Raw genomic sequence first — 22,555 nt, forward strand, 5'->3', positions numbered from 1 at the left:
TGGGCAACTGGAGACCCAGCCCAGGAAAAGCATCTCTGAGGGCCAAGCTTTCTGAGAGACACGCCCAGTTTATGCAAACCCAAGAGCTGACCTCTATGTTTGGGATCCCATTCTCCTCCCCTTCCCACCTCTTAGGGGTTTTTAGGAGATGGGTGCTGTGGAGGGATCCAAAGAAGTAATGTTCCTGCCTTGTCCCTTCCTCCCTTTCCATGGAGAGACATTCACAATAGATCTGCTCGCCACCATAAGAAGGCCACAAGCACAACTCAGTTCTATCGTGCTAGTTTAGTTATTTATTCTGGGACCATTGCCATGGCTCCAAAAGGCTTCGGGTCACCAGGTTTCTTCTGTGCTATGCACTACAGTACTTGTATTGGAGCCCTCCACACATACATATATGAGCCCTTTCGAGGGATAGCTGGAGCCTGGAAAGCCACTCCTCCAGCCCAAACAAAACCTGGGGGATGCTGGCTCCTGTGATGTCCTTTCCCTGAGCTCCCAAGACCCTCTCCCACTCCTGAGGCAGGACAGGGAACCAAGCATCCAGGCAACATTCATACTGACCTAAGTGGGGTGGGGGCAGAGCCCCTGTCCACTTCCCCAGCCCCTTAAGCAGGGGGTGGGAAAAGCTCTGGTCAGCTGCCAGCGGCTGACCAGGGCACAGAGGCAGAGAAGCGAGGGGAAGAGACATGGAAACTGTTTCCAGGAAGGAGGGAAGAAAGTGCCAGAAGTGACAGCTGAGTAGAGGAGGGCAGAATTCAAAGGAAAGGGTTGGTGCCTGCCTGAGAAGAGGGGTTCAGGGGTCCCACTGAACCAGACATAGGGAGCAGGGGTTGGGGCAAGGTCCCAGGAAGCTGAGGGAAAGTCCCAGCCTGAGGGAAGACACTGATGGAGGCAGGAAGGCTCATTCCTGCTGGAACGCTGCTGAGTGGAAGAGGAAGAGAGGCGCTGTAGGTCATTGAGCCTGCGGGAGCACCCATAGACACTGAGGAGGCCAGACTGGGCCCCGGAGACCCTGTCCGCATCTGGTTGAGAGTTGGCTTGCACTGCTCTCCCAAACTGAATGGGTTGGTGGGGGATGGTGCACTGAGACCTGTTGGAGAAGAGAAAACAGATCAGTAAATTGAGAGACCTAGTAGTTGAGGTTTGAGGTGGGGAAATTGTAGACTAAGACTTGGATTTAATGTTGTGTGTGTGTGTGTGTGTGTGTGTGTGTATGTGTGTGTGTGTGAGAGAGAGAGACAGACAGACAGACAGACAGAAAGACAGACAGAGACAGAGAGACACAGAGAGAGAGATATGGATGGAGACATGAGTAGATTGGAAACAGGGTCTTTGATTTGTCAAGGAGGTAAGGGAAAAGCTGAGATAAAACTAGGGTAAGGTGACTGGAGTGTTTCCTCAGCTGAGGAAACGGGATGAGTGGATGAGGATGCTGAGTTCTTTCCCACTTTCTGACAGACACACCAAAGGTAAACTACTCCCTACCTCCATGATATTGGCTATCCTGGGAGGCCTTTCCTCCATCCATCCGCCAAATGCCAGGGGAGCTCCCCTGCCTTGCCCCCACCTCTCCCAACCTATGTTCCAAGTGTCAACATCTCCTAGTATGAATCTGGGGGAAGAGGGTGACAGATGACTGGAGTGGGAAGTTGGGGTAGAGGGGAGGAGGAAATATCATTTCTCTACTCTACCTGAAAGGAATGGGTTTCTTGTCTTTGTAGGTTGTGGAGCCACCACTAGCGAATCCAGGTTGACCAAGGAGGAGGCTGAGGGTCCCAGGAAGGACTCAGGGGTCTGGCAGGCTCGAGCGTCTTTGCTTGCCTGAGTCAACGCCCCACCAAGTCCTCCCAGGTCAAATGCATCTGGCTCCTTCGTGCCATTCTGCTTGGAGCTAGGGAGAGGGTCTCCAAAGAGGTCTAGGTCTGAAAAAAAAAAAGCAGGGAGAGCTCAGACGCTGGGGGAAAGGAATGGCAGAACCACAGTATCATGGATTTAGGGATGATTGAGGCCTCAGACCATGGAGTTCAATCCCTTTAGCCCATAGATTAACAAACTGGGGCTAAGAGCACTTAAGTGACTTGTTTCATCATCATCATAGTTGTTACTCAGTTGTTTCAGCCATGGCTGACTCTTTGTGTCCCCATTTGGGGTTTCCTTGGCAAAGATATTGGAGTGGTTTGCCGCTCCCTTTTCCACCTTATTTTACAGATGAGAAAACTGATGCAAACAGGGTTAAGTGACTTGCCCAGGGTCACACAGCTAGTAAGTGTCTGAGGAGTCACTTGTTTGAACCAGGATACTTGTTTGAACTCAAGTCCTGATTCCAGGACAGTGCTCTATCCATCCACTTTACCACCTAGCTGCCCCCACATTTAAAAAACATTTTGCATACATGTACATACATACAAACATACGTACACAATATATAAACATATACTCTACCCACTGCTCCATCTAGCTGCCCCCACATTTTTAATATTTTACATACACGTACATGTATACATACATAATACATATGTAATATAATATATAAACTTATACTCTATGTGCTTCGCCATTTGGCTGCCCCATCAGCATCAAAACTAGCATTTATATGACACATTAAGGTTTGAAAAGCACTCTACATGTATTATCTCATCTGATTTTCAAAACAACCCTGTGAGTTAGGTGCTATTATTATCCCCATTTTATAGGTGAGGAAACTGAGGCTTAGTGCCAGAGCCTGATTTAAACCCAGCTCCTCTGACTCTAAATCTAGAACCTTTTTCACTACAGCACAATACCTCCCATAAGGGGAAAGATGGGAGTGTCCAAAAATAGTTGTCTGAGATAGGGGGGTCTGGGAGGGACTCAGAAATTGCCAGGTCCAAGGTTTTGTTTGCTAGTAAAAAGAGCTCTGGGCAAGGGGAGGGGCCCACCTGGCAGGCATCTCTCATCCAGGTTGTCTAGCCACACCCATCAGGGCTCCACTGCTATGGTATCAGCTGTGCCTCACCTTTGCTCCCACCCTGTTCCTCACCCCTCATCCCATTTCTTCATTTCCTGGAGTCCTCTCATTATCACCACCATCACCACCACCACCACCACCACCACACACCCAGCTACTCTCCTTTGGCTTACCAGGGCTGCCAGATCGCATGGAAGGGAGAGCCTGGGCACTCTCAGACCCCTCTCTGGCCTCTGTTGACTCTGGAAGTTTGGCAAATAAGTCAAAGGCTGAACCACCTAGAGCTGCTGTTATGGGGGAGGGGCAGACGGACAGATAGGGAGGAAGAGGATAAATGGGTCTGCACTCTCCCAAGAAATGAATGAGGTATTCACTTTTCTGGGGGCAGGAATAAGATCTGTCCTGGAGAGGACACAATCTACACTCCCTTTTCCCATCCCTCACCCTAGAGACCTGTCATTCATTGAAGGCAGAGAAACGTGAACCCTAGGTGTCAAGTCTCTGGAATCAGGGATGGAGCCAGGAGTCTCTATCCCTCTCTACCTCATCCCACCTCCCACCTTCAGAATGGTTGGCTTAGGAGGACAATAGGCTTTCACTTACTGGGCGTGCTGGGGGTGTCCAAGGTAGCTCCCCAGGGGTCTGTCCCTGTGCAGGAGGGTTTGTGCTGGGGGGAATCCACCCAGGGATCCATGGAAAGGGGTGGTCCAGGCATCCGTCTCCAGGGCTCCGAAGATGAGAGCATAGAGGGCAAATCCCAAGGCTGGCTACGGGACAGAGGATCCCCAGAGGGGGCTGGAGACCAAGGGTCTGCAGAGGGTCCCCAAGAGGAGCCAGTGGGCTCCACAGTTGGCCTGAGACCTAAAATGAGAATAGCACTGACACACTATCATTTATCATCAACCCACTTGCAGTTACTTCTCTCCATCCCACATATCATCCCTACTCCCTCCCTCATTACTCTCCTGGTCACCTTCCTTATCAGAGAGGACTTGGGTAACCAATCATGGATGGGGAAACTGAGACACTAGGTGGGAAATCTGGAGCCTTCCATCTCCCTTCTGATCACTTAGATTCCTACCAGGGAAGGTCCCTAGGAGAGGGAGCAAAGAAGAAAAGGAAAACAGAGGAAGAGAGCTAAAAGAGGAACATGGGGAGAGGTCTACCCAGAGACTGATTATGGGGGGAGGGATTATCTCTAGATCCCAGGGGGTAGGGGTACAAGTGTCTCTCCCAGGACCTGACCACCCCACCTGGGATATCCCATGGGTCAGCAGAACTGTGTGTGGAAGGTGGAGCTGGTCCTGGTCCAAAGATATCAGCAAGGTCCAGGATGGAAGACTACAAAGAAGGATAGTGAAGACACATCTCAGCACCCTGGGGGTGGGAGCTCTCTGTTCCAGTTGGAAGCAGAGCCGCAGATCTCAACCTTTCTTATTCATTCAATTCCCCCTACTTTATTAAACACCTCAACTGCACCTTCTGGTGGATGAGTAGCTCCCAACCCTTTCCTGACCTGTTCTCTGTTTCCATCCTCTTCCCTTACCATCCACAGGGGAAGGCAGTACAGTCAGCAGAAGGATCCTAAGCTGGAAGAAATCATCTAGTTTAACCCCCTCATTTTCTAAGGAGGGAGGCCCATAGAGGGAGAAAGACTTTCCTAACAAATCCTGGGCTCTTTCCACTGTGATATGACTAGTCATGGCCACACTCTAAGACTTTCACTCATCATTATGCATCACTCCCTTTCACATTCTCCATGGTCCAGCCAACTTAGTCTTTTTGTTGGGCCATACATATGGTTATACATCTCCAACCTCCATGTTTTTACACAAGCTCTCTATTCATCCCCTACACTTGGAAAGCACTGCCTACAATGCTAGAATCTTATTTGCTTCAAAATCTACATGAAGGCTTTCCTATCCCCCCTCCAGCTGCTAGTGCTTCCCCCTCCATCAAAATACATTTATACCTATTATATATTTAATGTATGTATGTATACATACATACATACATACATATGTGTGTATACAGGCAATCAGGGTTAAGTGACTTGCTCAGGTCACACAGTTAGTACGTGTCCAAGGCCAGATTTGAACTTAGATCCTTCTGATGCCAGGGCTGGTCCTCTATCCACTGTGCCACCTAGCTGCTCTTGCATTTTTTTTTCATATTTTTCACAAACACACACATGCATATAATAATTATATGTGTTGTTACCCTTATATAATGTAAGCTCCTTGAGGGCAGGGACTGTTTCTTTTTTTTGTTTTTGTATCCTAAGGGCATAGCACACAATAGACAATAAATGTTTACTGATCACCCAGGACACCCTTAGGCAAATTTAGGACTTCAGGGACATGAACCCCCTTATTTTAAAATTTTCATATGAGAGAATCTGGTTGAAATAAGCATTAAAGCTGGCCTAAAGGGGAGAAGATTCACAAAAAGTTCTAGTTCAGTCAGAGGAAGACTAGGGGAGGATGGGTTGTTGTTGTGAAGTAGGCAGAAACCCTAATGTTGCCTTAACTTAAATGTATAGAAACAATCCTTCCCAAACCTCCAGCTGACTGATATTTATTTTTTCCACCTACTCTTCTCTTGATTGTCCCCAGCCCAATCCAATAATATCACAGACCTTGAGGGTCATAAATGCCACAGCTAGAATGGGGCCCAGTAATCATCTGGTCCAACCTTCTCATTTTACTATGGAAGACATTAAGAGACCCAGAGTGGGTCAGTGTCTAAGGTTACATAGTAAGCAGAACCTGGACTAGGGCCCAGTCAGCAGTCAGCTGAGGGTCCTCTCCATTAGACCATTGCTAACGTAGCATTCCCAGAGCCTGAATGGAGCTTGGGGCAGTCAGCTCTGTCTAAAGGATGGTACTGTTCCTAACCTGACCCTCCCGTCCCTGGTCCCTTCAGCATGTCCCTCATGACTGCTGTATTCTTTTGTCCCTCAATTCCTTATTCTCCCCTCCCAGCATGCTTCCTCCCCTCCATATACCTCCATCCCTCCACAAACCTGGCTGGTTTTCAGTTTTTCTCCTTCCTTTTCCTCCTCTCTTTCGGGGTCCTGGTCCCGGCGACCATGGCCCCCAGGGCCTTTGGGTAAGGGGGAGTCATCTCCCTTCCAGGACCTCACCTCCTGCAGTTGGGACAGATTGGTGGTGGAGCAGGGGGAGCAACCAGCTAAGTTTGGGAATCATGGGGACCCTGAGACCCAGGGCCCTAGAACCCAGGGCATCCAATGTTAGGCTAAGGATAATGCTCAGCTCCCCAGAGGATCCACCAGGAGCCTGCAGACATGAAGAGAAAGCAGGGGTGGGGGTGGGGAGATGAGGGTAGAGAGGGTAGAAGGGGAAAATCCAGGCTAGGTGACAAAGTGGTTAAGGAGCCAGGCCGGAGCGAGAAGGAGCTGGAGAGACACCAAGTGAAACCGAGAGGAGCTGCAGAAAGGAGCCCTGTTAGTGCCCAGAAGCACCAGCACCAGTCCCAGAGTAGGGTCTGGGGGCTCCACTACCTTCTCATGCTCCTGCTGGCTCAGGCGTAGGGCCAGCTGCAGCTGCAGATCCTCGTCCCTGTGGGAGGCTGGAGGGACCGGCTGCTGGGGATGAAGGAGAAGAGAGTGAAATGCCGCTCCCCAACTTGGCACAGCTCACCTTCCCCCACCCTTTCAGTTTTCGGTCTTGGGCAAGGTGGACGGAGGGGATGGACAGAGAGAGGAAGGCCAGAGAGTAGGACAGGGCTGGGGAACCCGCAGCCTTGAGGCCACATGGGACCCCCTAGGTTCTCAGGTACAGCCCGTTGATGGAAATCAAACTTCACAGAGCAAATCCCCTTAATAAAAGGATTTGTTGTGTAAAACTTGGACTCAGTCAAAAAGCCACACCAGAAGACCTTGAAGGCCCCATGTGGCCTTGATGGTACAGGTTCCCCACCCCTGGGGTAAGAGATCTGGATGGAGAATGCAGAAAGAAGGCAGGGCAGTAGGAGGGGACGGATGGGGCTGGGGAAGAGAGCCAAAAGAGATAGATAGGGCAAAGTGAAATAGGGGGCAGGAAGAAGGTGGGAGATGGGGCAAGGTGAGATATGGGGCAGGAGGAAGGTGGAGGATGGTGGGAAAGTGATGGGGCAGGGTGAGATATGGGACAAAAGGAAAAATGATCAAAAGGGTAGGAAATATGGTGTCCAGGGAACCTGAAGAAGGGAGAGAAAAAAGATGGGCAGTGGAAGGAAATAGGGCACAGGGATAGTAGAGAAGAAATAGCCTTGAGGGGCAGAGGGGATTTAAGACAAGTAATATTAGGTCAAAGGGAAATTGGGAAAGGGAAGAAAACAGGTGGGGGGGAGGGGGCCGGCTACAGTCCTGTGATGTCAACTGCCCAAGCCCCAGGCTAATGGAAGGGGAAAAAAAACGTGTATTCGCACATTATTTTGCATACATTTGCAAGCTTTATGTGTCAAAACGCTCCCTTCCCACCCCTTAAATCTTCTATTTTCTATGGAGTACATCTGAACCCTTGCTGGGTGAATGTGGGCAGCCCAATCTGGGAAAGAGGCCATTCCACACTGTACCTGAGTGTGCTCAGCTTTGTCAGGTGGGGTCTGCAAAGAGAATGTGAAGTGTTGGGGCGAGGGTGGGGAGGAAGAGTAGCACAAAAGATGCTGGAGTTGTTTCCCTTTGTGGTCTTCTTAGGGAGGAGATGTGCCCTAGGGCACTTTGCCCCACTATATCCATGCCCAGAGAGGGAAGAGCCTATAGGCCAAGGAAGTACCCCATGTGCCTCTCCCTCTGTCCTTACAGGTTTGCTACCCCTCACCCTGCCCCCCCCCCCCCCCATGAATCCTTTAGGGTCATGATGACAGGCAGAGGGAAGCTTGCAGACAAACAAGCTTGAGGTTGCTAGGGTACTGCCCCTGGGTGGTTCAAATAGAAGGTAGGGAGGACCAGGGTCCTTCAGCCCTTTAGCCCTTCAAGGTGGCTCTAGCTCTTTCCCTTTAGGCAAAGTCTATAAGCCAAAGACTCCAGCAGTAGAAGGAATCAGGCAGATGGGCACTCACTGCGGAACTGGGGACACTGGGTTAAGGCTACTCCAAACTAGAAAACACATGGACCCAGTCTGGTTCCATCTGTGACAATCACCCTCTGGCTATAACAACATGGTGCCTAGTGACCTCAGGATTCTAAGTGGAGGGGGGAGCTCCCATAAAGCAGGTACTTTCTCACTGCATCTGCATCTGCCAGAGAGGGACTGGCCTTACCTTTTCAGGGCAGAGCCTTAGCCTCATGGCCCATAGTTCCTGTCTATACCCCCTTCACACACACACACACACACACACACATATTAAATCCTATTGAGCCCATAATAACATTACCTTCTCTGCCTCCTCCCGGCTCATGGCCAGTGCCAACTGCAGCTGGAGCTCCTCCTCTCCTGTTGTCTGGGGTCTGGCTTGCTCCAGGTCAGAGGTGAATCGAGGAGATGAGGATGAGGCTGGAATAGGGAATAAAGGTTTCAGACTCCCCAAATCCTTGTTATATTCAAAAGGTTTAGGGTACATTTTGAAACAGGCAGAGGTCTGAGTTGGGGTAGATGAAGGAGACTCCACAGTGTCAGACTAGAAGTCAGGTGAGACCTGGGTTCAAATTCCACCTCCCACACTTATTAGCTGTGTAACCACTGCAGGTCACTTAATCTCTGTGCCTGACTTTCCTCATTTGTAAAACAGAGATAATAACACTGGTAGTACCTATCTTGGGGCAGCAAGCTAGGCAGTGTAGTGGATAGAGTCCTTAGCCTAGCATCATGAAGACTCATTCATCTTTCTGAGTTCAAATCTGGCCTCAGACACTTACTAGCTGTGTGACCTTGGGCAAGTCACTTAACTCTGCTTGCCTCAGTTTCCTCATCCATAAAATGGAGAAGGAAATGGCAAACCGCTCCAGTATCTTTAACAAGAAAACTCCAAATTCACAGAGTCAGATATGACTAAAATGACTGAACAACAACAGAAGTACCTACCTCAGACAGTTGCTATGGGAATTGAAAGCAATAGTGGATTGAAAGTACTATATAAGGGCAGCCAGGTGGCACAGTAAGAGCGCCGCCCTGGAGTTGGGAGACCTGGGATCGGTTCTGGCCTCAGATACTTCACACAAAAAACCTGTCCACGTAACCTTGAGCAAGTTACTTAACCCCAATTGCTTTATATTAAAAAAGTACTATATAGATGCCCTCTATTATAATGTTATTGTTGTCTTTCTGGGAAGAAGTTTCAATAGAAAAAAAATCGAGAAAAGTTGTTATCCTGCTATTCTTTTATGTTCAGTGTTCCGCTGGCAATTAGCAGGTGGATAAAGTTACTGCCTTTTATAGTTGAGTAAGAGTGTTGGGGTATAAGTTCATCCTCTGTAGAAAGCATCTTCAGGTCAACTCCAGTGGCAGATTGGATGGTAGAGATGATCTTGGTCCCACATGGTTTTAATTTCTTCAGCTAGATCTCTATGTTTTAAAAGTTTTTTATTCCACATAGTTTGGAGAGCATGAGTATGGCATAATGACATCCATTAAAAACATTGTTCTAGCTTTTATGGATCAGTGGTAGGTCCTGGAGGTTGGGGGCAACTGTTCTGTCTGTTAAGATGCTCCAGGTTCAGTACAGTTGATTGGTTGATTTCTCAACATATTTTATTCTTCTCTCTTTTGGAGGTTTGAATTTGTAGAATGGAAATTTGTCATATTAAAAAAGTATGATGTCCCTAAACTTACACTCACACTTAGAGGGCCCCACTAGGCCACTGCTACTTTGGGTTCAAGGGGTATATCTCTATGAACTCATGAGGTCCAACTGGTGTGATTTCTCCAATAACAAGCCAAATTAACTCTGTTTATAGAAATGAAGACAAAATTAACTTAAAAGCGATGGCATTTGCTCAAGTGATATAGTAAGAATAGCTACAAAACTTCCTCTCCTTGCCCCCCCCCCATAACTGGGAGCACTTTCCCACAAATATTCACAGCATCTGTTGGAAGGATGAGCCCAGAGCACTCTGGTGTTAAAGGCACACATGTAGGGAATATACACAGCCAAGAAGCCAAAGCAATTTGTGCAGGGCTTCCAGACTTCCTGCTTCTTGCCCTTATGCTGCTCCATGATGGGCCCTACCTCTGTACTGGGTAGGCTGTACCACTATTGGGCTAGACTTGCTCTTCACAGGTGGACATCTGGGTCTTGTTCCTCCTGGGCAACTGTCATCTCTACCTTTTCCAGCTTCAGGTTCAGCTACAGTTCTCAACTGTGGTTCTGCTTGTGTTCTTTTGGAAAAGACGGCACCTAGTACCGATAGAAACTCTGCTCTCTCAGGACTGCAACTCTGAGGCTGGTTACCTACCAGGTATGAACCTTTTCTTTTTGAACCGACTCCAATTGCTAGATGGGGTGATTCCCTCAGGGATAGTAGCTCTGCTACTAGAAACCATAGTAGAAGTTGAGATGGGGGAGGGAGAAAGGAAGAGCCTCCCCCCTCCCCTCAGGGATTCCCTTTCAGGGTCTGAGTTCTTCCTCCACTAGAAGTGAAAAAATTATCTTTTAAGGGTCACCTAGGGGTGTGTCCATCTTCCTTCAGCCATTTCATTCTGAGAACGGTGTTCATACTTTGTAAAAGTGGTACTGGATGTTAACACTTTTTCAGTTGTGATTATATCAGTTGAGCTAGGAGGGAAGGGGGACCAAAGCCCCCTTTATAAATAGAATCAAAGTAAGCTTCAGGTGTATAAATCTAGCCTCCTGGCTGTATCTTTCTAGGTAGCTAGTAGATGATAAATTTTTGCAACCTTCAGTGATACATTGCCATTTCTTTCAATGCATTATATAATGTGTTGCTCAATACATGGTAACCTTGCTTTAAGTTTTCGTGGTGATGATCTGATCCTGAATCACTCATATCAACCCCTTCATGTCTAACAATAAACCTGCCTGACTCAGCTATTACTTCCACTGCTTTCTCAACATTATTCTAGTCACCAGGTCATGGCTTGTTAGACACTTGGCTTTTTTTTTTTTTTTTTACAGTTGATGGGGACTGTTTCCTTGAATGAATGATATTGATCATGATTCTTAGGTATAACTCTTCTGTAATTTCTGGAGTGGTAATAATGCCATACTGAATTAACACCACTCTACCCATCTATTTCTGAAAACCAATCCTTATCACTTGGCCACTTTTCTGAAGCTTCTTTGATTCTTTGTCAGAAAGTAGTTGGCAGATTCAAAGTGATGTTGCTTATAAAGGGTCTATATATTTACATTCTTGGACCTTAGCTGCTTCAAAGGCTTCTCTGGAGGGAAACCATTTTTGGTTGCATTCAACAAATCCAGTGGTAAATATTTGTTACAAGCCTTTACTATTGCTCAGTGACATGACATCTGCTTGTTCAAAAAATATTTCTGTAGGTTTCTGATAAATGTCTCATGTGCACTTACAATGTCTATCAATTCTCTTCTTTTTTTTATGAAGTATTATTTTCAATGAATGCTTTAGGGAGTCGCACCCCAGGTTTCATTAATACAGCATGGGCTTTTGTTGGGATACTTTTCAAATCTGTTATTGTCCATTTTTATAGTTCCAAAAGTACATAGTAAGACTGAAATTGAATATTTGTTAGTTACTTCAAATATGTTCTTCTCACTTAAGCTTTGATTTCAGGATGCCAGTGAATCTCTTAATATATTCAGCCATAGGCTTCTTTTGGATATCTTTATGTTTGAATTATTATTTTTGTTGTTATTATTGCAATTGTTTTTTCAGAGAGACATAGTGGTATAGTAGAAAAAGTCTCAGACTAGCAATCAGAAGATTTGGAATCTACTCCTGACACTATCACTCACTAGCTATGTGGCCATGAGCTAGCGGCTTAGCCTGATCTCAGTTTCATCTTTGAGTTGAGGAAGATAAAACCCTGTTCTTCCTCCTTGATAAGTCTGTTGTGAGAACCAAATGAGATAATGTAGAACTGTACTAACTGAATCCACTATAAATTTATGTTATCTAAGCTCAAATAAGCCTTCATTGGAGTAAGACAATCTTATTTACTTCTCCCTAACTGATTCTCTGTCCTGCTCACTACAACAGCCATTCCAAACCTCTTTTCACTGTCTCACCCTACACCATGCCATCTTCTTACACTCTCAGCTGAGGACTTCACCTTCTATTTTACTTAGAAAATTGAGACTAGTTGAAATAAGTTCCCTCTAATTCCCCTTCTCCTCATCTCACAAAATTCCCCTTTGTTGTGCTCCAACTGCTCCCTATCAATGGGTTCCTCCATCTTGCCTACACACATGATCTCTCCCTGATCCTTCAAAAAAAAAAGTCTTCAGTAGATCCTACTCTGCTCACCAGGTATTGTATTGTCCTATATTCTTCCTCCCTTTCTTAGCCAAACTCCTTAAAAAAGATATATACATATATATATGTATATATATATATATATATATATAAATTGCTTACCATCTTAGGGAGGAGGGAGGTTAAGAAGGGAGGAAGAAAATGTGGAAGTCAAAATTTTATTAAAAAAAGAATGTTAAAAATTGTCTTTATATGTAACTGAAAAAATACTTTTTTTGGGGGGGGGGTCTTGGAGTTAAGTGACTTGCTGAAGGTCACATAGCTAATAAATGTTAAGTGTCTGAGGCCAAATTTGAACTCAGGTACTCCTGACTCCAGGGCCTGTGCTCTATTCATGTGCAACCTAGCTACCTCAACTTTTTTTTCTTTTAAAGAAAAAGCTGCATACATACTGGTCATCTGTATTTCATCTCTTGACTCTTTTCTAAACCCTCTATAATCTGGCTACTAAATTTATCAGCCAAGGGGAGCTGCTTTCCCTCTAAAGTCACCAATAGCCTCTTAACTGCCAAATCTAATGTCCTGTTTTTAATCTTCATCCTTTTCAACCTCTCTGCAGTATCTGACCCTGTTAACCTCCCTCTCCTCTTGGGTACTCACCTCTCTGGGGTCTGGGATCCTGTTCTCTCTTAGTTCTCCTATCTGTAAGTCTACTTCTTCTCAGTTTCTTTTTCTGACTCTTCATCTATATCATGACCCCTAAAGAGGAATATACCCTAAGGCTCAGACCTGGGCCTTCTTGCTTCTTTATTTTCTCACTAGATGACCTCATCAGCTCCTGCAGGTTTATCTAGATCATTCCCAAATCTATATATCCAGCCCTAGTCTCTCTCTTGAGCTGCAGTCCCGCATTACCAACTGCCCTGCTGGACATTTCTAACTGGGTGTCCCATAGGCACCTGATATATAATATATCCCCCTAAACCACCCTTTTGAATTTACTGTCCTTCTAGTCACCAGTGTTCACAACCTTGATATTACCTTCAGTTTCTCACTCTTACTCACCACACATATCCAGCCAGTTGCCAAATCTTGCTGTTTCTACTTCACCTTAAACACCACCATCTGTGTATAGTCTTTCCTGATTCTTTCTCCCCCCTACCCACCAGGCCCTTTCCATCCAGATTCTTTATCTGCTTTATCAGTACAGTGTTGGTTCATCCCACATTAGGACTTAAGTTTCTTGAGGGCAGGGACTACATCACTTTTGTCTTTGTCTACCTAGAGTCAAGTATAGGGTCTGGCACAAACTAAATGCTTGATGACTGACTGATGTAAGTGCCTTGATTCAATTCAACAAATATTTATTAAGAACCTGCTGTGCACATTGAAAGGTGATGGATAATAACAACTACAACACTTTAGGGTTTACAAAATGTCTTTCACCTAACTGCCCAAGCCATGGTTTAAATATTATTATCCCCATTTTACAGATGAAGAAACTTAGGCTCAGAGAAGTTGAATGATGTACCCAAAGATCATAAATTAGTATCAGATCCGGGGCTCAACTACAGGTCTTTTTTTTTTTTTACTTTTTTCTTTCCTTTTTTTTTAAACTCCATGTACTATGCTCCCTATACCACACCACAGCAATGTATAATTGTATTTAGACCCATGATTTCATTGCTATTTCCTCCACAAGGATTCAGATTAGCAACTCACCTGCAACTTAAGGAGTTGTCTTTGGTCACATAGCTAATATACATCAGAGGTAAAACTTGAACCTAGGTCTTGCTGATTCCAAAGCCTCTTCCTGTTGTATGTGATTATTATTTGTAATGGATGTTTTTTACAATGGCATTTCAACCCACTGGGGGGCTACAGGGAGGCCCAGAACTCATAGAAAAGAGAAATAGATTAGTGAGACACCTGGGAATGGAGGGAACAGTTTACAGATCCCAATATTCCCATTTCCTCTTTTTTCTGCCCTTGAAAAAGACTTATAGTCAATTTTTTCTTCCCCCTCCCCACTTTCATATAGCTGGGAACAGAGAAACAAAAATTAAGGGCTGCTGGTGGGACAGGTGGCTGACACCAGGACTTGCTCACTATTGCCTTCTGTTGCCACTAAGCTGCTGCCTCTCAAGCTGGGAGTGCCAGAAACAGAGTTGGGACAGATCTTGGAAAGCTGCCATGGCAGCCAAGGCTCCAGGATGGAGACCATGGGTAGAGATGTGACAAAGCAGACCAGGGGAAGAAAATGGCTTGGCAACTACCATGAAATTGTAGATGTTGGTGAAATCAGGCCAGGAGACTAGATCCAGACCTACTCAATGCTTTCCCAGTTCTCCATGGTCCAGGCAGGATATAAACATGAACTCCCTTCCCTTTTCTTATGATCTATAGGCTGGGAGGATACTTGTAAGAGGGGAAAATGAATGGGTGAAGTGCTCTATGAGTGGCCCGCTTGGTAGCTGTTTGGTGAGTTACTTTGTTATTTTGCTGTTATTATCATTGTTATTTTAAAAATTGGGTCTTTCTGACTTGCCCAGGATGGAAGGGGAGCAGTCACTGATGGGTTGATCCCAGTACTGATCATCACAGAAGTTCTGACTTACTCTCTTTCTAACATGGGCCATTTTGCTCCTCCTTAGACAGCTCTCAGGGGTCTATCATATGCAGACCAGACAGTGCAGACACACCACTGGTTTTAGCCCTACCACAGCTCAGAACTCCCAAGCTCAAGCAATCCATCAGCTTCCACCTCCGGATGTATACCACCATGCATGGCTACTTGACTATATTTAAATAAATCATGGGAGCACAGTGTTTACTGCTTGGGTAATGTACATATACAAGTTTAGGCCTATTAAAGACAAGGGATAGAGATTCTATAATTCTTATAATTCAGAGTATTTAATTTTCTTTCCCCCTAGATTTAATTTTGAAAAACAGCTACCCAGAGTGAATAAGCCTGTCCAGTCAAGAAGTAGAGGAAGAGATCTGTCATAAAAACTGGAAAAACCAACTCCCCTCTCTCCCTGGACCCATGACTGGAGCAGAGTGCCACCCGATGGCAAGATTACATAACACAGTCCCTTCTTGGTTAATTAATTAGTTAAGTGACAGACTGCTCTTGTGTTGGCCTGTAGGAAGCAGGGTATAAGCCAGGTGTGGACTGCTGCTGCTGTATCCATCCCCTGGGACATCAACTAATTGTACGTATAGCTGGTGTTATTGTCACATTATCCCCTCCACCCTTGACCTGGACAAAGCCCTCATTCCAAGGTTCCCCCCTCTCCACTCCATCTCCTTGCCAAGTCTGACCCCTCACTCACAGTTGTAGGAAGAAGGAGAACCTCTGGTCCGGCTGAACTCATCCCCATAGTGGGAGGACCGGCGACCATAGCTTAGCTGCCCGCTGCCAATGCCAGAGCCCTCTAGGGCCATGCGTTCCTTTGTCTTGAGTGCGTGGGTCCGTTCCTGCTTTAGCCGCTCCTCATCCTTCAGCAGCCCCATCACTTGCTTGACCTTCTCCCGAACATTGATGCCCTGATCCTTGCCGTCTCGATCCACATACTGGAAGTCCTTGAGGGTCTGAATGGTATAGAGGTTCTCTCGACATTGGTGGGCCACTTTATCAGAGCCAGTCTTCAGCAAATAGTCCAACAGGGTCAGAGCCTTGTATACATGGCGCCAGTTCTTCCCACTATCATTGAGTCTCCTCCAGATCATGCCCATGACCTCGGCAAAGGCCACGGTATTGAAAGTCAGGTCAGCGATCTCTGACATGAGGGAACTTGGCGGGCCCCAGGGATCATTGCTGGTTGCTTCACGTACCTTAATTTCTGCTTCTGAATAATTGTGCACGATATTCTTTACCTGCCGTCTCAGAGCTGAGGTCGTCATGGCTAGGGGCCCTGGGGATGGGCGTCCCCTCCCCCAGCCAGAAAGGAAGCACCCAGGGCAAGAGGTTAATGTTCACAGGCGCTAGCCCCAAGAAATCTGTGGACAGAGAATGTTGGTCTCAGCGCTGACGTGGGGTGCTCTTCATGGATCTGAAAAAAAGTGGGAAACTGGATGGTCAGGACTCTAGGGACAACATCCCAGGCTCCTGGTGAACTTTCATCTATAACTACTTTTATTTGTGTGTGTATGTGTGTGTGTGTGTGGGGGGGGGGTTTAAGTGACTTGACAAGGGTTGAACAGCTAGTAAATGTCTGAGGCCAAATTTGAACTCAGGACCTCCTAACTCCAGAGCCAATGTTTTACCCACTGCACCACCTAGCTGCCCAGTAACTTGAACCCAGGGCTTCTGATTTCAATTACTATATTCCTTCAACTACATCAGAGCTAGCTAAATGTAATGGTTGATCATTGATTTTTTTTTTCTCAGCACAAAGGGAATACTTAATTTGTAAACAGTCCTCATTCCAGAGCCCTCCCACCCCTACCCCCACCTGGAGGACTTAGAAGTCCCTCCCTTCTTCCTTTCCCTTTTCCAAATCCCAGCCATCCTTCAAGATCCAGCTCAAATCTCATTCCACGAAGCCTCCCCTGACTACTCTAGCTCCCACTGACCTCTCCCTCCTCTGAACTCCTTCCATCCTTATCTTGGACACCCAGACAGGTCAACATGTAATTATTCTCTGGTTGCTTCATTATGTTGGTCTAGTTGTCCCCCACTCCCTACCCCACCCGCAGCCCCATGAAACCATCATCTCCTTGAAAGCAGGGACAGTTTCATTGGTTGTTTTCCTTTTAGATCTTTGTATAGGGCTGGGCACAAAGTAAACTCTTCATAGTCATAGATCATTAGGGTCAGAAGGGACCTAGTCCAACCCACTCATTTTAAAGATGAAGAAACTGAGGCCCAGAAAGGGGAAGGAGTTTGGCCAAGGTTACCCAGCTAGTCATCGGCAGAGCAATAACTGAAACCAAGGTCTCTTAACTTCCAGGTCATTGTACCTTCTACACCTTACTACTTCTCTCATGCTAGAAAATAAGAGGCCATAGATAATCAGGCCAGAAGGTACCTTGGAAGTCCTCTGGTCTAACCTCTGATTTTACAGATGGACATAGCTGTCCTGAGAAGCAAAATTACTTGCCCAAGGTCTTACAGGTAAGTGCTAAATAAGTTTCCTAACAATCCAGATAACTGTTGATAAATAATCTTTCACACACTTGATCCTCTAGTCTGAGGGTTCTTAACCAGAAGTCTATAATTTGGTTGGGAAAAAAAAAATCACATCTTCATTGTCACTAATATTTATAACCACAGCTATTTTATTTTATGCATTCCCAAAGTACTAGACCTAGAGAGGGCAGCCTGGACCCAATGGAGAGAAAGAGAACCCTAGTCCCAGTAACATCCTGGTGTGGTGCTCTTGGCATTAAAATGGAAAGGAAACCATTCTCATAGGATTTAGAGCTGGAAAGGACTTTAGAGGTCATCTAGTCCAATCATCCCACCCCTTGATTTAACAGATAAAGAAAAGGAGGCCCACAGAGGAAGGGAGGATTTACCAAAGGAATACAGAGAGTTGGGATTCAAACACAGGTCCTTGGACTTCAAATCCAGGCCCTTCCATTATAGAATGTGGATAATCTCCTTCTCCTCACCCTTCCTCCAACACGCTAGCTTGAGTGCTAGCACACACACATACACACACACTCTTTCACTCACTCACTCTGGCTGGGATACCCCCCCACTATGGCTCCCAAAGTAGGAATGGGGACTACCCCAAAAAGGTTATTCTGGGGCTTTGATGAGTTAATAAGGACCCTTCTTATAGGATCTCCTCCAGCTCCAAAAGTTTGAGCCCAGTTTCCTATCTCAACCACACCATCATGAAAACATTCCTGATTATAGTCATGGCTGCTCCCCCAGCAGCCTTCCTACTGGTCCAGAAGGCAGGCAACTGCAGGGTCTGCCTGGGTTTTCCCCAGCACTGACCCCACTCTATGCCTGCTACCCCACCCCTAACTTCCACCACCTCCACTCTTGCCTTCTCCCTCTCTCCAGCCTCTTGCACAGTTCCCTCGGATCCCCAGACCTGACCTTGAGAATCCAGGAGAATCCCAGAGTTCATATCCACCTCCTCCTGACCCCGACCAGTCACTGACAGGGGTTGATAGACACTGGGCTGTTGGAGCAGGAACTATGTCCTTGGGGAGGTAACTGGGGGGGGGTGGCTTCTGAGGGGAAACTCAGCTGCTACAACTTGTGCTATTCCCTCCCTCCCCCAACTGTGGGTGAGTCAGAAGCAGCCTGTCCTCACCTCCCAGCTGGGCGGATGGGATGGTGGAATAAATATGGGGAAAAATTTTATACTAAAACCCGCCCCCAAAATGCACACAACTGCTGAGGGCCATCGATGAAAACCAGTCAAGCCAGTTGGGCATCATAGCTCCACAAAGGAGCCCAGCCTGTGGCAGGGCCACCCTCACCCTCATGCCCCAGGCACAGTGCCATGCATGGGGAGGGAGCAAGCCCAGACTGGACTTAGGGGACTTTTCTTTCTTCCAGCTTAGCCAATATGATGCCTGCCCAACCTGGAGAGGAGAAAACTGGCCTGGGAATCCAGCTGGATCTTTCCCAGGTTCCCCTCGAAGGAGAAGCTCTCCCCAGAAGATGGGAGGCAGTGTATATATGAAATGGTCTCCATCAGTCTCTACTTGGGGAGAGGAAGGGAACTTAGGTGGAAGAGTACCTGGGTTCTTTCTTCATATTTCTCAACTTCAGAGAAGTTTAAAGGGGTCAGTATTATAGGGGAAGAGAGGATGCCAGTGCAGCAGAGATTAAAAAAATGAGACAGAGAGATGAAGGGAGAGAGGAGGGGGAGAGGGAGGGAGAAGAAGGCTGGGAGTGCTGCCAGTAGTGTTAAAAGCAAAGAGTTTTATCGAACACAATATGCCCAGGAAAAAAAGGGGAGTGAAATAGAAACCAGGCAGACGATAAGGCGGCAGCAGCAGCACCAGCCAGTCTTGTATGGAATTACTGCAGTGACCTTGAGCCAGGGCTTGTCAGGTGGAGAGGACACAACCCAGCACCCAGGCTTCTTGGCACAGATGGGGTGGAGGAGGGCACAAGAGTGGGAGAAGGAGTACGGGGTACAGGGTGAGAATGGGACAGGCACAAGCCAAGAGCAGAATAGGAGAGGGCCAGGGCTGTGTTGGGGTAGGGTGGGGAAGTGTCCAGAGGAGAGAAGAGATAGAGGTTAAAGGGAGAGATGGGTGGAGAGAGGGAGTTGAGATAAGGCATACTGGATTTCTCCCCCTGCTGTCCAAGAACTGGAAGGAAAAATGAGAGACGTTTTCTGGGGGGCTGGGGGTGAGGTGGGACAGATTATCATTCCTCCCTCCCCGAAGGGAGCAAGGGTTCTAGCAAGATCTCCTGTAACCAGGCAAAGCCTGAGAGTGGGGGCAGGGGAGATAAGAATGAAAAAAAAAAAAAGAAAAAAATCCACCCCATCATCTCAGGTTGACCTTGAGTATTTTGAAGTATATGGCCCAGGCCCGTCTGAGCCACACATTCAGGATTAGGCCTTTTTGCCTCCCAGATCCCTATGAGTCATTTCCCAATTTGACCGTGAATCAGTCAGTCAGTATTAATTAAGCACCTACTGAGTACCAGGCAGAGTGAAAATGTGATGGGAAAGAGAGGTCACAACTCTGATCAGCTTTCTACACCACTACTTGAGTGTCTTAGAAACACATTATTAGGGGCTGGGTGAGCAGAATGTGAACCAAGCAACTTGAAGAATGGTCTGAGCAGAAGCCACAGCACTGGAGTTTCTATGTGATGGGATCCCCCATAGCCAGCCTCAGTCACTCCATCTTGGGACTTTGGCCCTGAGCCCCAAGCCCCAGCCCTGCCAGGTTAGTAAGGACTAGCTACAGTTTGAAATCTGTTTATATCCTGCCTTCTCTTTCCCTATTTGTGGGAGGGTTAACACTGGGGGCTCAGTTCTGGGCTTAGAGGCATCTATCCTAGACCTCTCCCTCCCCCCTGGCCCTCCAAAGGGAGACAGCAGTGCTTACCTTTGACCTTTGGTGCAGCCTCCCTCCATAAGCAGCAGCAGCATTGGGAGGCTTGGCTCAGCCCAGGAGCCAGAGACCTGGCTCTGCAGTGACTTGCTAGTCCCAGCAGATTGGGAATGGGACAGCCCGTGTCTTCAGATCCATCCAATACTGCCCTCCGGCAACCCACACTGCCCAGAAGGGGCAGACCCCTCCATATCAGAAAGTGAACAGGGGTCCCAAGACATCCAAAACTAGGGAGCAGCTCTTCCTCCTGTACCCGGTGAGAAAGTTGCTCAGCTGGCTGGGCAGGTCTGCCTCAGCAGTAACAGGACACAGGAGGAATCAGCAGGGCTCATTAACCCCCTCTTGCCCACAAAGCGCCAAGACTCTCTCTGAGTGCCTGCTGTCCCAAAGAGCAGTGCAGACTTGGGCATTTGCTTGACAGCCCATGGTGGGTGGACATATTAACCTTTTGCTTTCCACTCCACTAGGCAAAGTGGCTGAAGGAAAGACAAACACAGACCCCTTTTGGCTGGCCAGCTCTGCTGGTACAGGGGGGAAAATGGATCACAAATCTGGCAAGGAAATGAGACTACTCTCAGGCATTTTGATGCTAAGCCCCTGCTGCCTATCTTTGGAGCCAAGATTCTGTGTCCCTAAGAAATCTAAAGAGCACCCTCTGAATCTGAGCTAATATTTTAAAAGAAACCTACCTGGATTAGAAGTTAAAGGAATTTGGGAAGTCCAAGGACCAGTTAAATTCAATGAATGTTTATTAAGCACCTGCTAAATTCTCATGGCACTATGGTAGGCCCCAGGCGTAGACAAAAATGAGCGGGTCCCTACCCTCAAGGAGTTATATATTCTGCTAGGTATTTTCCATGTCACATCACCTCTTGTTTTGGTCATTGGTAACGACTGGCTACCATTCATACAGCACTTTAAGATTGGCAAAGAGCTTTACAAATATAGCCACACAACCACCCTGGTAGGTAGGTATTATTATCCTTACTTTACAGGTAGAAGGAAGAAGGGAGGGAGGAAAGGAAGAAAGGAGGAAGGGAAGGGAAGGAAGGAAAGAAGGAAAGAGGGAAGGAAGAAAGGAAGGAAAGAGGGAAGGGAGTTAGAAAGTGAAGAAGGAAGGGAGGGAGATAGGAATGGGGGAAGAGAGAAAGAAGGGAAGTAGGGCTATTATTATCCTTGTTTTACAGATGAGGAAATTGAGGGTCACATTGCTAGTGTCTGAGGTAGGATTTGAACTCAAGTCCTTCTCCCCTAGCTGCCTCTAATTTTGATTACTAGTGACAGAGCTGCAAGTTATGACCCCAGGTTTTGCTATCTGAGCTTGATAGAGAGGATCATGGCCTAGTGGATAGAGAAACCTGGGTTTAAGTTCTACTGCAGAATTGCTACTGTATATTCAGGGAGCTAGCTGGCATATTGGATAGAGTGCCAGGCCTGAAGTCAGGGAGATTCATCTTCCTGAGTATGTAGTCCAGCCTTAGACACTTACTAGCTGTGTGACCCTGGGCAAATCACTTAACCTTGTTTGCCTCAATTTCCTCATCTGTCAAATGGCAAAGCACTCCGGTATCTTTGCCAAGAAAACTCCAAATGGGATCACAATGAGTTGAATAGGATTGAACAACCACCTGGATAAGTCACTTATCATTGTAGAGGGTTACTCTAGGTCATCCTTTAAGACTATAAGTTGCAGAGAAGGTGCCGACCAGCAATGGTAGAGGGAATTTCCTTACTTGGGAGTAAATAAAATCAAAGCTCCAATCCTTATCCCTATTAGCCCCAACCTTGATTTTCTCATCTGTAAAAGATAGACAGTGGTAATGCTGAAGAAACTGTAATCATAAACCACATATAACTAAAGGTTGTGAGAAGGCAGAAGCGTGGAACTAAGATCATGGTTTCTCCTCTTTTTTCTGCCTGTGCCCTGCCCCCTGTATTATATAAGACTCTTTACTGTCTAAGCTCAAAACCTCTACCAAACGCCCAAAGCCCCCTAGGGCCACTGCTGCTACTTTGGCTCACACATCTTGGAGCAAGGCTCAGGACACCATTATCACTATCAACTATCATCATCATATTGCTATTATCACCATCACCATTATCATCACCACCATCATCATCACTATTACTGATGATAATAATTACAATAGACAATTGAGGATCACACAGTGCCTTTCTCTCAAAGGACTCTAAGCAGCACCCAC

General features: G+C 46.7%; 2 protein-coding genes and 1 long non-coding RNA gene across 6 annotated transcripts in view; 2 read left to right on the forward strand and 1 right to left on the reverse strand.

Moving 5' to 3' along the window:
• Nucleotides 1-22,555, forward strand: part of MRPL27 (mitochondrial ribosomal protein L27) — a 477,291-nt gene that overhangs the window by 265,334 nt on the left and 189,402 nt on the right. The gene's annotated exons all lie outside the window — the stretch shown is intronic.
• Nucleotides 271-20,652, reverse strand: EPN3 (epsin 3). 4 transcript variants are annotated; one of them, XM_069067527.1, is made up of 10 exons: nucleotides 20,346-20,652; nucleotides 15,641-16,360; nucleotides 8,330-8,448; nucleotides 6,474-6,554; nucleotides 5,976-6,098; nucleotides 4,204-4,291; nucleotides 3,554-3,811; nucleotides 3,124-3,237; nucleotides 1,695-1,925; nucleotides 271-1,093 (listed from the first exon to the last, which is right to left on the reverse strand). In XM_069067527.1, the coding sequence occupies exons 2-10, from the start codon at nucleotides 16,209-16,211 to the stop codon at nucleotides 759-761; spliced, it is 1,920 nt and encodes a 639-aa protein (XP_068923628.1). In that variant the 5' UTR covers nucleotides 16,212-16,360; nucleotides 20,346-20,652; the 3' UTR covers nucleotides 271-758. The 4 variants fall into 4 exon arrangements, with proteins under 4 accessions (XP_068923628.1, XP_068923629.1, XP_068923626.1 ...); XM_069067528.1 differs by having other exon boundaries at nucleotides 3,124-3,192; nucleotides 6,474-6,557; XM_069067525.1 differs by having other exon boundaries at nucleotides 6,474-6,557.
• On the forward strand, nucleotides 16,405-22,057 carry LOC138145888 (uncharacterized). Its single transcript, XR_011164331.1, has 3 exons — nucleotides 16,405-17,424; nucleotides 18,328-20,183; nucleotides 20,819-22,057. It is a non-coding gene; the product is annotated as an uncharacterized lncRNA (long non-coding RNA).

This window comes from Petaurus breviceps, unplaced genomic scaffold, assembly GCF_028583685.1.
Source record: "Petaurus breviceps papuanus isolate PSGF00001 unplaced genomic scaffold, PetGlider_PUasm1.0 90750, whole genome shotgun sequence".
Lineage (NCBI taxonomy): Eukaryota > Metazoa > Chordata > Mammalia > Diprotodontia > Petauridae > Petaurus > Petaurus breviceps.

Bases quoted from the DNA above. Each gene is read 5' to 3' on its own strand.
- EPN3 (XM_069067525.1), bottom strand. From the start codon at position 16,211: ATGACGACCTCAGCTCTGAGACGGCAGGTAAAGAATATCGTGCACAAT. The intron at 6,099-6,473 runs GTAGTGGAGCCC...TCCCAACTGCAG, and splicing joins GCCAGCAGGAGCATGAGAAG to GAGGTGAGGTCCTGGAAGGG. The intron at 1,926-3,123 runs GTAAGCCAAAGG...TTTTTTTTTCAG, and splicing joins CATGCGATCTGGCAGCCCTG to ACCTAGACCTCTTTGGAGAC.